The 13,253-nt window shown below is 38.3% G+C and overlaps 1 protein-coding gene and 1 long non-coding RNA gene across 4 annotated transcripts in view; one reads left to right on the forward strand and one right to left on the reverse strand.

Moving 5' to 3' along the window:
• LOC138008342 (uncharacterized) overlaps nt 1–13,211 on the reverse strand; it is a 38,979-nt gene extending 25,768 nt beyond the window's left edge. The window contains exons 1-2 of one of the 3 annotated variants that reach the window (XR_011124235.1): nt 13,062–13,211; nt 8,943–12,975 (exon numbers count right to left, since the gene is read on the reverse strand). This is a non-coding gene — a long non-coding RNA (uncharacterized lncRNA). The remainder of the gene's footprint in view (nt 1–8,942; nt 12,976–13,061) is intronic. The other 2 variants (XR_011124237.1, XR_011124236.1) reach the window with 2 other exon arrangements.
• Nucleotides 4,524–8,445, forward strand: LOC138006258 (D(1C) dopamine receptor-like). The gene is made up of 2 exons (XM_068852480.1): nt 4,524–4,621; nt 6,473–8,445. Exon 2 carries the CDS (start codon nt 6,751–6,753, stop codon nt 7,768–7,770), a length of 1,020 nt encoding a protein of 339 aa, XP_068708581.1. The 5' UTR covers nt 4,524–4,621; nt 6,473–6,750; the 3' UTR covers nt 7,771–8,445.
• Nucleotides 13,212–13,253: the final 42 nt, after the last annotated feature.

Genomic DNA, 13,253 nt, shown 5'->3' on the forward strand with positions numbered 1-13,253 from the left:
TTGATGCAATAGTTATAGAAATGATCAAAGTGAATTGGAGGATATATGAAATGTGAAATGAACACGAAATGAAAGTTAGAAAGACCATCAAAAATTAGGTAAGCAAAGCAAGCCTGAATTTTTAATCCGCGGGATTCGGGCTTCGGGATTATTTTAGGTTTGCTTCCAACTGGTGATCTTCATAATTAAGCATGGGAAATTGTGTACTTGTCATGTTGAAGCATGTTTGAGGATGTGAGTTTTTTTGTGTGTAGTCTCACTTGAATGGTCGGAGTCTCCGAAGTCTGAATATAATCTGGCAGTTGGAAACTATAGATATCAGAGACGGACGACCGTTATCACTGAACGAGAAACGATCTCTTTTGGTTTGATTGGTGAACACCGTGCAATAACATCCCGCGGCAATTGTATTTGAAAACCAAACAAAAAAAATTCACAAAGAATACAGATGGTCTACCCACAAATAGCTACACTAGTCTAATCATATGGCAGGTAGGTTAAGACAGAAAGAATAAAAATAATTTGCAATGGTACTTTGAATATTAGTGCACTTTCTTTACGAACTACTTAGTACATCATTCTCGTAAATATGTCAATTGGCTATGTTTTCATCCTCCGTTCACAAAAATACTGTAACACAATGGGAAGTTGGTTATATTTGGCAATACGTGCGTCATTTTACATGCAGATAAAGTATCTACAATCAGTGACACATTTTTGGTACACTGACGGAATTAACCGAGCATCCCTCCCTCTCCCACCTTTCAATGTTTGTTTAGTAGCTAAAACGCACTGAACAGTTAGTTTGGGTGCATTGCGCTATCCAACATTGCACGGGTAAGGGGGATGTTCCAACGACTTATGACTGTGATTGTAGCTACGAGAAAGGTAGAAGTAATGTGCTATGTTACTCGATTCCCTGTGAGCAAGTTTTGGAATATTTTCCAGAAAAGGCAACTCTCTACAATGCCAGAAAAAGTGAGCTAAAGATTTTTTTTTCATTCGGCTACAGAAACTACAATCAGTCTCATCACGGTTTTGAGCCCAGTATTGTGTAGGTAACCGTTTGTTGTCATCCTTCTATGAAGTAGTTTAAAATGAAAAATAATGAGTTTGGAGGCTTTGTGACAGGAAGGAGTCTGTATCCCAATTACACTCTTCAGTGTATTGTTTTATAAGAACCTGTTTTATTCGGACCTTCAGGCTGAGATACAGACGTGACATACGCAGCCTGGGAGTCTTTATCAGTTTTCCTTATTTGTTTGTTTGTTTTTTCCTTTTTCAGTAGTATACAAAAAGGCAGACGAAATGTAAAACTGTAGTCTAACAGGACAATTAACTGAAACACTGTTATATATTTTATATAACATTGGTCATGAGGTTTTCTTATTGAAGAACCACGTAAACTTGGTAGTCGAACTTAGTATACCACACAACGTCAATCAAGATCCTGTTAAGAACGTTTTCCCCCGCAATTCTTCCAGAGCACAAGGCAGCGATATTTGAACAACATATACTGAACAAGGTCCATTTGCTGTGGCTACTCAGATTAAGGAAAGTGTGCTTAACTTTAAACTGATGAGTGTGTTTCATACAGGCTTATTTGGCTTACTGGCTTGAAGAAATTCATCGGTGGAATTGTCATTTGGGTTCATGCAATTGTATCTGATAGGATGTCTTTTTTCCGTGAGAGTTTTCTTGGGAACAAAATATGGTGCTGCACAAATAACAGGAAGTATGCTACGTTCTGTGCTGTACATAACACATTATGAAATTCGTTAGTTCATTATCGTATCTTATTTTTTAGCTTTTTTTTAGCGAATTTTTTTTAACTCGAACACTTTTACTTCTCAACTAATTTTCATAAAATTATTTGTTGTTATTATTTGTTGTTGCTAACAAGCTCCAATTGATTCGAGTATAAATAAAGTTATGTATGTATGTATGTATATCAGTCTTTGAAATTTTATCAAAAACGTTAGCTGTTGAGGGTAGGAGTTCTCGGCTTAGTTAGTTTTAAAACGGTTATCTTTTACTGCGAGTTAGGGTTTATAGTCTGCGGTCGGCAAGTGTCAGACACTGCATTCCAGGTAAGAGATTTGCAAGCATTGTAAATTTAAGCATAGACCCATATCACTCAATGTCCAAACAAAAGATTTTGCCCGTCGAACCTCTCATTCAGTGTGAGGCTGGACGGGCAAAGACAATGCAAAGACAAAGCCTTTATTCCCCACGGACTCCAAAATGGCCGCAGAGGGATAAAGGTGAACAGAGGACGTTTTCCGTGTTTCCATGGCCTCATCTAAAGACGAGGGGAAATGGGAGAATTCGAGACAGTTATCCAAACCCCGGAGAAGCAGTCGCTTTTCAATTCCTCTACTTCTCTGTAGAAATCGATTTTATTTAGCAATTGTGTTGGCGTGAATCTGCCATATGCTCTGGTGTCGTATTGCACATTTGTGAATAAATCAAAGTTTTGACCGAAAGTGACCAGAGGTGAATAATCAAATATTCATTTATAAATTATTCTGAGGAATTGGCTTCAATATTACTTACGTACTCACGTGGATTAAGGAGTTGGCAGCAAGTTCTGGTAAGTATACCGAAAGCTCTTGAGAAATATGAAATGTCTGTGAGTAGTGTTGTGTAGAGGGGGTGGGCATATGTGGTAATCAATGGGGATAGGAGGAAGGGTGGGGTAGGAGAGAGGTACTGGAGATGATCTGGGAAGGGTAGGCGAGTAGAAGGGAGGGAAATATGTTAAAACTACACTGGGTGCCAGAGGTTTTTCTTGCACAGTTTCCGGTGTCGATCATTTCTCTTTTGCCGCTCGTGCCGTCGGCCTTCTGCCACCGAAGCGAAACGAAGAATTTCCATCTGCCGCGCGCGAGTAGCCTCTGGTACCAGGGTACAAAGAAACAAACAAATGAGCAAATTAAAGACGTTTTTAACTGACTCTGAGCCTGGGTATGTTCTTCGTATGTTCCTAACTTTGCAGGTTAATCTCAGCGTTCATATAAGAAAGGTTCTTATAAAATAAGGGTATCATGGATTTACGGATTTTTAGTCCCTTTGTCATAGTGGGCGTTTCTTGCAGTTGATATCTGTTGAAACTTTATATTGGTTATTTTTATCCATGTAACCAAAAAAGAGTAACGTCTTGAGCAAATCTTTCACACTTTACTTGATTTTGAAGTAGTTTCGAAATTCTATTTGTCAAAACGAAAATGGCGTTTATTCCTTTTTCATACTTTTCGATAAATATTTCTTATCAGAGATTGCAGTTCACGGCATTAAGATAAACGACAGCAGATTGAGAAAATGTTAAGATGTTAAATAAAGTTCTTCAATTTCTGTTTAATTTGTTGTCCAGAGTAATTTTTTAGAAATTATTTCCTCGTTTTTTTGCTCCAATCCAGTGCATATAACCATAAGAAAAAAAAATTGTGCAGACACTGAAGTTGGCAAATAGTATATTCATTATCCTGACGGAAATATAAAAGACAACCATTTTAAAATTAAATGGGAATCAACTTGGAAGTAGCAAGTCGTTTAACATAAGAGCATTGCTTTGTTTGGGAAAAAGGAAAACGAAAGGAGCATCGGCGGTTTTCCTTTGCATGTTACGTCGAACAATAGCAACTTTTCATTTTACATCTAGTATTGCTTTTTCGAGGACTGCTTTTGAGGGTGGAAAAAGCAGGTGATAGCAGCTTTGGCTTGCTTGTTCTCACCTTGAGCTGCCCCAAAGTTTCCATTGAGGCTAATGTTCTTTTAAGATTCTAAGTCGATCAACTTCGATCTGGCACTTTCCAATGAAAGTTTCAACAACATCCTAGTTTGCATTTACTCAGCTATTTTTAACTAATTAACCTGTCATCCCAATCTTACTCTGGATCTACAGTTGTTCGTCCTAAGCTTGTATTTTGAAGTTCACCTCAGTTCTTGTGGACAAGTTTACGTACAAGCTTATAAGAAAGTAATTATAAACAAACAAGCGATGATTTTAAAACACGCATCTCAGCTTTTCGCTATGTTTGTATTTATGCTTCTTTGTTTTAAATAATCGATACGCCCTTGTTTTAAATAATCGATTCGCCCTTGCAGAAGCATGCATTAATTGAAACTCTGACATCAATAAGTTTTTTTGTACTCAGTTGTTAGACAGTTTAGGCAGTTGTAAAGCCATAATAAACCTGTCTCTAGAACCGAGATCAGAGAAGCTTTTACTTTAGAAGTAGTCTTATTGATTAGAAATATTATGATTTTGATTATTAGAACTCATTGTTATCTGAATTACTATCCAGATAATATCAGATCTGTAATCTTTATTTTGCTTTTTGTCATTGTATAAAGTATTTTGTAAGGCGTATTTGAAAACGTATGTTGAATTTGCGAGGAAGAAATGTAATATTATTATTATTATTATTATTATTATTATTATTATTATTATTATTATTATTATTATTATTATTATTATTATTATTATTATTAAACTGTTACGGGGGAATGCAGAAATGTCGACTTAAGTAGCTTGTGTGCATGATCAAAACTTGAAATCGCCGCATCATAGAATCTTAGGGAACAGATACACGACTCGGTTGGCAGTTGCGGATCGCAGGTTAGTAGTGAATTTTTCAATGAATGCGTTATTAACAAGCTCTGAACGAGTTTTGCTGTATCATTTACATAAACAGAAGACGTGGTATGTTCACATCACCAATATGTCTTGGCCTGACTGATATATTTTCGCTGCATGGGTGTATGCCTTTTTTCAACTATGGAGCCCTGAATGTATCTGTGCATTTGTGTCTTTTTACTGTGCGGCCGGTCTCTTCGCCGGCTGTGTCGACATAGGGAACTTATTAGGACAGGATCGACAGTGACAGATGGAAAGCTTGAAGACAACCCACTCTCAGCACAAGAGTGGCAACTTAACATGAGAATTCCTCTTTAAAGAATTTAATCCTCGTATTTTATTTAAAGCCGCCTCAAGGCTCTTAACTGCAGTGTTTAATTTTCGGATCTAAAGTTGTCACTGTTTCAGCTGGCGGAACATTACCCAGACAACTTAATATATCAATTGCCTGATTAAATGCAAGGAAACTATACCCACTGTGCTAAGAATGGGAAAAATAGATATTTCATTAGACGTTCAACTTGCTACATCTCCCGACTTGAGAATAAACTTTTTATGGCCTAAAAAGCAATCGGACGACCCAATCGAATGCATGGGAAAGCATTCCTAATAGAAGCTACGTGAACATTTTTAATCATCTTTGAATTTTCTTCCGCTTATTTTACATATTGAGATAGTTCAATTAAAAATGAAGACTTCTTGTCACAATAATAAGAAATGAACGCTCTAAATTTCAAGCTCAAAAAGTGGTAGGCGGTTTTTCAAAGCCGACTCTCTTATACAAGCCTAGATTTCGTGGAAACAAACGCATAAAAAAATTAACATTATTATACTTTGTGAAAACAAATTATGATGCGGACGCGAGTAAGCTAAAACCATTATTTAAACGCAAGAAAGTTCAGTTTTGAGTGCGATGTGACAACCAATTTACGGATTTCTCATCCTTCAAGGATCAGTCATTTCAAATGAAAATGATTTACGAGAAGCATACTTAAATTATCGCCTGAAGTCAATGTACTAGGTAATTCTGGTAGTTTTTGTTGTTCAAAGGATTCTCATTCTAGATTTCATGATGTTCATATTATCATTTGATGTTTGGCAGCTGCCTACTAAAATGGCCCCAATCTTTTAGTCGCGCTGTTAAAATCGAAGTGACAATGAAAAGCGATGTTCGCTTTCGAAAAATGTGTCTCTCCCCTGGAAATCACTTAATAAAAGCGTCTTAATAATTGAAAATAACAGGTTCTTAGCGAACAGCACGGTGCATTTCATAAACCTGATTCTTACGGAGGAGGAGATCTTTACTATGACAGGGTAGATTTGTTTTCAAACAAAAAAATTCATTTTGTAAGGTGAGCTTGTTGAGCTAAACAGTCTCCCAAAACACTCGAAGGTCTTCTCCCCTCTTTCTCCTCTTACGTGAGTAAATTGGAAGGGTAACCTCGATGTTTATTTGCGTTGCCCAAAATTGAATTTAAGTTATTAAATGACAACACCGTGGACAAATTTTACGCAAGATGTTTTTCCTAATATGATTCACGAAATTTCACAAAACGTTTCCGCAGATTCTGGCTTCCCACTTATCATCTGTTGGGCTATAAGAAAGTGCCTCGACGCATAATAGAAACCCATGTAAATGCAATATTATTCTGGAAGGAAATCAATACAGCTAATTATTTAAATCGGCTCTAAAATCGGAGCAAAAAAGTAAACTTGGATTGGCAGAATTTGTCACGATTCGTGCAAACCTCTCCATCTCAGTGAAAACAAACCGCATTTGTTTTTGTTTCATTGTTAACATATGTTGCGATATATTGTTTTCTATTCTTTCAGAGTTATAAGTGGGATTCTGTCTAGAATGATATCAACACCAAACGCAGACGCAATTACTTTGGAATGGAAGAGTTAAAGCCGATGCCCAGAGTATAAAAAGATTTCCCACCGTGAAATATAAAAATCTTTGTTGACCTCAAGTGGAAATACAGCTACAAGATAAGCATAACTTATTTGATTGCCGGAAAATAATTGCGAAACCCACAACAAACAAAATTGTGCCGAAGTCGACGATCACACTCGAATCCCGGTGTAATTTACAGAAGTAACCTACCATTATGGAGCCCCTGGAAGTGGTTGTATTGCTGAGTATCTTCTCTGTGAGCGCGATTGTGACGAACGCTCTAGTTTGCACGTTGGTTTTCAAGGTCAAATCAATGAGAAATTACACCAACGGGTTTGTAGTATCCTTGGCGATATCGGACATCTTGACAGGTGCAGCGTTTCTTCTGCAATACAACATCATACTTCAGAGATGGTCACAGGCAGCGCTCAATGTCTTGTACGCCAGTGTTTTCTTTGTTGGAGCTTCAAACCTCTGTGCCGTGACCTATGACAGATATTTGGCGATAATGCACCCTTTTGCCTACTCACAAACCATCAGGAGAGCTTTCCAAATCCTTGTACCAGGTATATGGATTTTGTCAATAGGGATCGCATGCATACCCCTTGCATGGTTTGAAGATAATACGATCGATGTCGTTCTAAAGACACGGATCTACAATTGCTTCGTCCTGGTCATTTATATTGCTTTACCGTGCGTTTTAATAGTCTTCGCGAATTTCAGGATTTTTCGATTGGTTCGGCAATGCGTCCGCCGGGAAAGACAACTAAGTGTTTCATATGCATCGCAGTCAGATAAAATCATTTCAGAACCGAATGGAACACGGAAAGTATCATCGGAAGCCAAAGTGGCAAGGGTATTCGCTATTGCTTCCTTCATGTTCGTGTTATGCTACTTTCCGACCCTGTATTACACTGTTGCAGTCTCTTTCAATCACAGGGAGGTTGTTCCCGAACTCATGACTCAGCTCTCGCCCTTCTGTGTTGTGTTAGGGTCACTTGTAAACCCAATACTTTACTCGTTCATGAAACCTGATTTCCGGCTCGCAATTCATAAAATTTTGAGTAGAAAACGAGCTTTTTTAAATAGTGAGAGAAGATCACAGAGGTCAGCTTCAGTACCAAGCAATGGTGACTCCCTCAACATTCCCTTTTTAAAGAAAAACAATGCACAATCGCAGATGAACAATGGCGAGATTCACGAAGATAATCATCCTTTTGAGAGTAGGGTATGATCTCAAAGTTCATTAAAAATATAACTGCACATTGGCCAACGAATTAAAAAAAAACAGCAGAACTTGAAAAACGAAAGTAATTAACACCACGAGTTCCTGTCAAAATGAACACGCGAGATGAATGTTGAGTGGTAACAAAAATTATGAAAACTTCTATTCACCATGCAATACAGTGAAGTCGGAATTTGAAAGGGAACAATCTCGACAAGAAAAAAAATAAGATAATGGAGAAGATATACAACTAACAGGGCTTATCACGAACTGGGGGACGTTTATTTTTTTGCGCCATTTATTGGCTGTATCATTTCAGAACTCTTTCGTATTGTCCCAAACCCCCCCCCCCCCCCCCCAACAACTAAGTAGCACGTATATTGTTGAGAGGTTTGGTTGTGTAGTTCTTGATCGCAAGTCCTAGACGAATTTCGCCCATTTGCCTCACGCCGTATTTTATACAAAGTAAGGGTGAAAGGAAGAAAATATCCCAGAGTACTTCAGATCTTCCATAACGACTTTTTTAGCACTTCGTTCTTTCAAGAGTTGTAATTATTTATGGGCTGTTAAATGCTGTTTAGAAACACGTGAAAAAATGTTTAGAAATCACATCTATCTTTATCAAACGTATCAAATACGAACGCATATTAAGCGAAGATTTTTAATAAAATTAAGAGTAATGATATTGAACTTAAGTGTCAAGTCTTTTAGCGCTGGGGCAATAGTTGGGTACATTGTACGTCGAAATCAAATCAAAAATTGGTTTTTGAGGAGAAGGGAAAACTAGATTACCCGGAGAAAAACCTCTCAGAGCAGAATAGAGAACCAAAAATACTCAACCAACATATGACGCCGAGTCTGGGAAACGGACGCGAGCCACGTTGGTGCGAGGCGAGTGCTCTCACCACTGTGCCAGCGCTCATGGCTCCTTATTTAACATTAGATGATCGTAAAAGCCTATTTTCGAATTGCTTGCGCGAGAAAATCTGGTAACTTCTTTATGGAGTGAAGGTGAGGATTACGGAAGAAACATACAGTAATGACGCTTCTTTTTAAGAAACTGGAGTGACTGTAAGTAGATATCGTGTGATCTCTGTGTGTAAAAATAATTCAAAAGGAAGGACAGACCTTAACGTTTTCGAGTTCGCGAGCGAAGGGAAGTTAAGAAGAAAAGGAGTTACCTTTTGCGGTCGTACTGGTAAAGAGTTTGAATCCGTCAATTGCATGATATATGTTCCGAACGTTTCGAGACCGAACTCATCTTGAAGACTCTGTCTGGAATTAAAAAGATAGTAAAAGGGACAGTTCCAGCTATACTCAAATCATCCTTAAGCTGCTGCAAGTCCTAGCAAAAGCCCATGAGTAGGAGCGAGCAACTCCCATATATTTCTGTCACGGCTTTTTCACAGACCAATTTATTTTTAGATTTTTATTTTCCGTGAATGAGACTCCCGCAGGAGCCCTATGACCAATCAACTAACTGGACGTCATAGGGTCACCGAACCGGAACTGCCTTTGTTGTTTTGAGTGTCCAAAAATAGATTCGTCTGTAAAATGCCGTGACATAGACTAAGTATGGGAGTTGCTCGCTCCTACTCATGGGCTCCTGGTCCCAGGACGTCCTCGTCAACGACAAAAACCAGAAGCCCATGCAAACACGGATAAATGTACGAAGTAAATGACAGTCAAGGGAAGACAAGACTAAGAGTCCCATTACACAAGAGTAAGAATCTGGTGTCAGGCTTTTTCCCATCAGCGTCTACCCTGGGTGCCAGAGGAATTTTTTTTCAAGGGCGGCGATTCCAATCAACGGTCGAGGAGGGGAAAAAAAATGCCTTTGGTCGCACGACCCCAGAACCTCAGTTTCATTCGAAGAGACATTTCAGATTTCTCCTCAAACCAGTTTTGGCCACTACGCTGAGACTGCTTCCGACGGGACGCAATGAAACTCATCATTTACAAACATTCCAGAAAGTTGCGATTACTGTACAACGATGGCTATTCATTTCAACAGCTTTAATACTTTTTTTCGGAGCAATTTTAACGATGTTGTATTGATTTTAGGTGAGTAAGCTTGATTTATTTGATGAAATTTCTCCTCCCTCAGAAAGAAACATTATTGTTGAACGTGTTTAAAACAGGATACTGTAATAGCAAAGAGCCAGAATGGAAGACTTCGAAATGCGAGAAACTTTTGTCTGTCCTTACCATTTTTCATCCATAACTCCTCCGTTCCCAGACACGCTGACAAAAAATGTTGACGAGTTCAACAGTTAATTCCCCCCAACGCTCTCAAACGAGCTTGCGTATCCGCTCTCATGCGCGAATCGACAAGAAAAATAATTTAACTACAATTAAAATGAATCTTTTCACGTTATCAAAGCCGTTATTGGTGCGTGAAGTCCCTGAGGCAGCACACGGACCATCGAAACAGTTTGGAGGCCCTGTTAGGGGTTTTAGGGATAAGGGATAACTGGCAAAATAATTTTAGGGATAAGGGATAAATGACTAAATAATTTTAGGGATAAGGGATAACTAAGATAATCTTAGGGATAATTTCTCAATTGTCACACGTTAGGTCACTTTTGCCAAGGATTTGCATTACCGGCGACCGGTAACGAATGGTAACGGGTCATTTATCAGTCCAAGTTCAAACAAGATGGGTCAGATGTCAAAGATTTGCTTCCAGGCTCTTTTAAAAATTCGGTCATCCGCTGACCACATGGCATGCGTGTAACAGGGGCAGCACATGCGTGCTTAATGGACTTTTTCACAAATGATGGCTTCCTTGAAAGTACTGCATGAAGTTACGGGTTGCATTTTTAAACAAGGTGACGAGAAACCGGTTATGAAATGGTCGTTTTTGACAAAACTAGAAGTGGAAGATTTAGCATCATTCCTTTGAAATCTCAAATCGTCTGAGATTGACCAAAGAGCCAAGGAAATTGGTGTTTTGAAGTACAAACTGAAGTTGCAGTACAAGCGGTTGACGCCAGATCCGGAATTCCCACGTTGAGGAATATTTTAGGTGGATTTAGGGAGCTTTCCAGAAACATGAAATTAGAAAGCCGTTGACCAGTCACCAGTTTGGTTATCCGATCCTGTGTCGTCTGTCAGGCCTCAAATAAGATCAAATAACGCAGATCGATAACAAATCGATAACTCTACTATTACTGGATTAAAGTTTTTCCATGATGTTAATTGGTCCTGTAAGTTAGACGAATATAACCTTCTGAATTTGTCGAATCTTATGACGCTCTTATAAATCAAAGACCTCGCCGTGTACAGTACAATGGTGAACGTTGCCGGTTGTGGTTGTTGGTCTTTGACTTGTGATCACCTCTCTTTGTCGACGAAAACGGATGTGATTGTCAACGTTGGACAACGTTTAAATAGCACTATTTGAGAAATAAATAAATCAAAGGAAAGCCTTCCGAGATTTAACTTGTTTTCAAGCATTTACGTAGGCAAGAGTGCGTACGTAAAAAAAGCAATTTTAATGTAATTACAGTAATGGTCAGGACTTTGGTAAACTGGCTTCTCGAAAATGCCTACCTGATCCTACATTCATGTAGGAAAGCGAATGTCACGGCAATTCAGTAACTTGATATCAGCAGGCAAGTCAGAAATTTAAAGTAAACGTCTAAACGAAGGCAACAAGAAAGGAGTCCTGACAAATCCGTCTGCCGTTTGCCTTGGGCCACATGGGCAGTTATTTCTTGTGGACGTGAACTCGTGCAAAGGAAAACTCTTCTCGGCTCGCCTACACTATCCAGTGGATGTGACGGAGATCTGCAGCAGCTTAAGGATGCCATTAGCCGTTGCGTATAGACAAGGCATTGTGTACGTTGTGGAATATTCAGGAGGAATAATATCGTACATTAACTTGGACGGTAAAACGGTTTACAATCGAGAAAAAAATGACCTTCAAAGAACTGAAAGTGGTCCTAAAGGACCTGAAGCTTCTGCGTGGTGGTAGGCCTACTCTGGGACCTTAACTCGCCGCGAGATTGTGCGAGCTAATGCGAGTTAAGGCGAGATAAGGAAAAAATGAGCTTGCCTATCAGTTCCGAGTTTGTGCGAGTTAAGGCGAGTTAAGGGAAAATGATCAACCTGATGTTGAGGTGATAAGGGTTAAAACATATAATATGCTTTAGTAACATACATATAAAGATGCCTTGCAATCTTTGTATGCCTTGTGTATATATCTCTAACAGTCTCCATGTTGCCCAATTAAAATAATAAAATAAAATAAACAAAAAACTTCAGATGAGCTCCAAAGTTGACTGAAGCCAAATCTTGTTTTAAAATTGGTAATTTAACTGTAATTGGATAAGTTGAATATGGAGTCCTGGGCCTGGTTGTTCAAACGTTGGATATCGCTATACAATGGATAAATCACTATACAGCAGATAAGTATTGGTGAAACTAATTGCATTATCCACTGGATAGAGATTGGTCCGTTGGATAGCACTATCCAGCCTTTGAATAACCAGGGCCTGTTCTTTATTAATTATATAACATTCAGACACCAAAATATACCATTTGGTGGCTGTATGATACTACTAATAATAAATATAGTCATCATCATATACTATTTATTATAGCTGCATAAATATCTGACAGAATAATAAATAAGTGAAAAAAAGAAACTAATGTATCATGAATAGATGAGAAAATGTAATTGTAGTATAAACACAGGTAGGATATTTCATTGTACTTAGTTTTTAAATTCAATAACACTATGTTTTAATTAGACAGGTGAACATAATAGGTATCACATGACATGGCATGAATGGTTATCACTAACTCCAGAATTAAAAAAAAAAGGTTTTTACAGTCTGTGTCAATGTTCTTCAAACAAAGAACTAGTATTAAAAAACGGGGAAGCTGACGAATTACAACTTAAATGAGGAAATGTTTATGACACAATCAATTTTACCAAAATGGAATGAAATTTCTTTCTCCTTTAAAGTTATAAGACTTATCTTTAAGTCTTCCATTTGGCCCATTCTCTCCACTTCACTGATGGTTTCCCTTGGAATCCAGCCCAATTGTTTGGTTTCACTGCCAGAAACGAAAACACCAATTGCCTTTTCGTTCCCTCGGGATAAATCCATTTTAATCTCTTGAAAATGGATAATGATGCCTTTACGCAAAGACAGCAGTTACTGTATTTTAGAAACTCCCTCCTTAAATTAAACTTGGACAATCCTGTGAGAGACACCTTGATTTTAATATCATTCTCAGACTAGCAAAACAGCAAAAAATAAATGACCTTATTTTCTGTTTAGGCTTACTTGTGTTCACAGTCGTGCAGAGAGCTATACCTCATTTAAGTTGATGAACAAGAGTACTTTCCATTATCGGCTTTGTCTCGCAAACCCTTCAGAGTTGTCAGTGATGATGAATCTTCCCTGCTAAATGGCCACCGGCTGAGCCGTGTTGTAACGTGTTTTGATGTCATGTACGCCACGTTAAAGCTTCCCACC

Source organism: Montipora foliosa, chromosome 6 (assembly GCF_036669935.1).
Source record: "Montipora foliosa isolate CH-2021 chromosome 6, ASM3666993v2, whole genome shotgun sequence".
NCBI classification, from domain to species: domain Eukaryota; kingdom Metazoa; phylum Cnidaria; class Anthozoa; order Scleractinia; family Acroporidae; genus Montipora; species Montipora foliosa.

Coding starts and splice junctions, on each gene's coding strand:
- LOC138006258 (XM_068852480.1), top strand. CDS start 6,751: ATGGAGCCCCTGGAAGTGGTTGTATTGCTGAGTATCTTCTCTGTGAGC.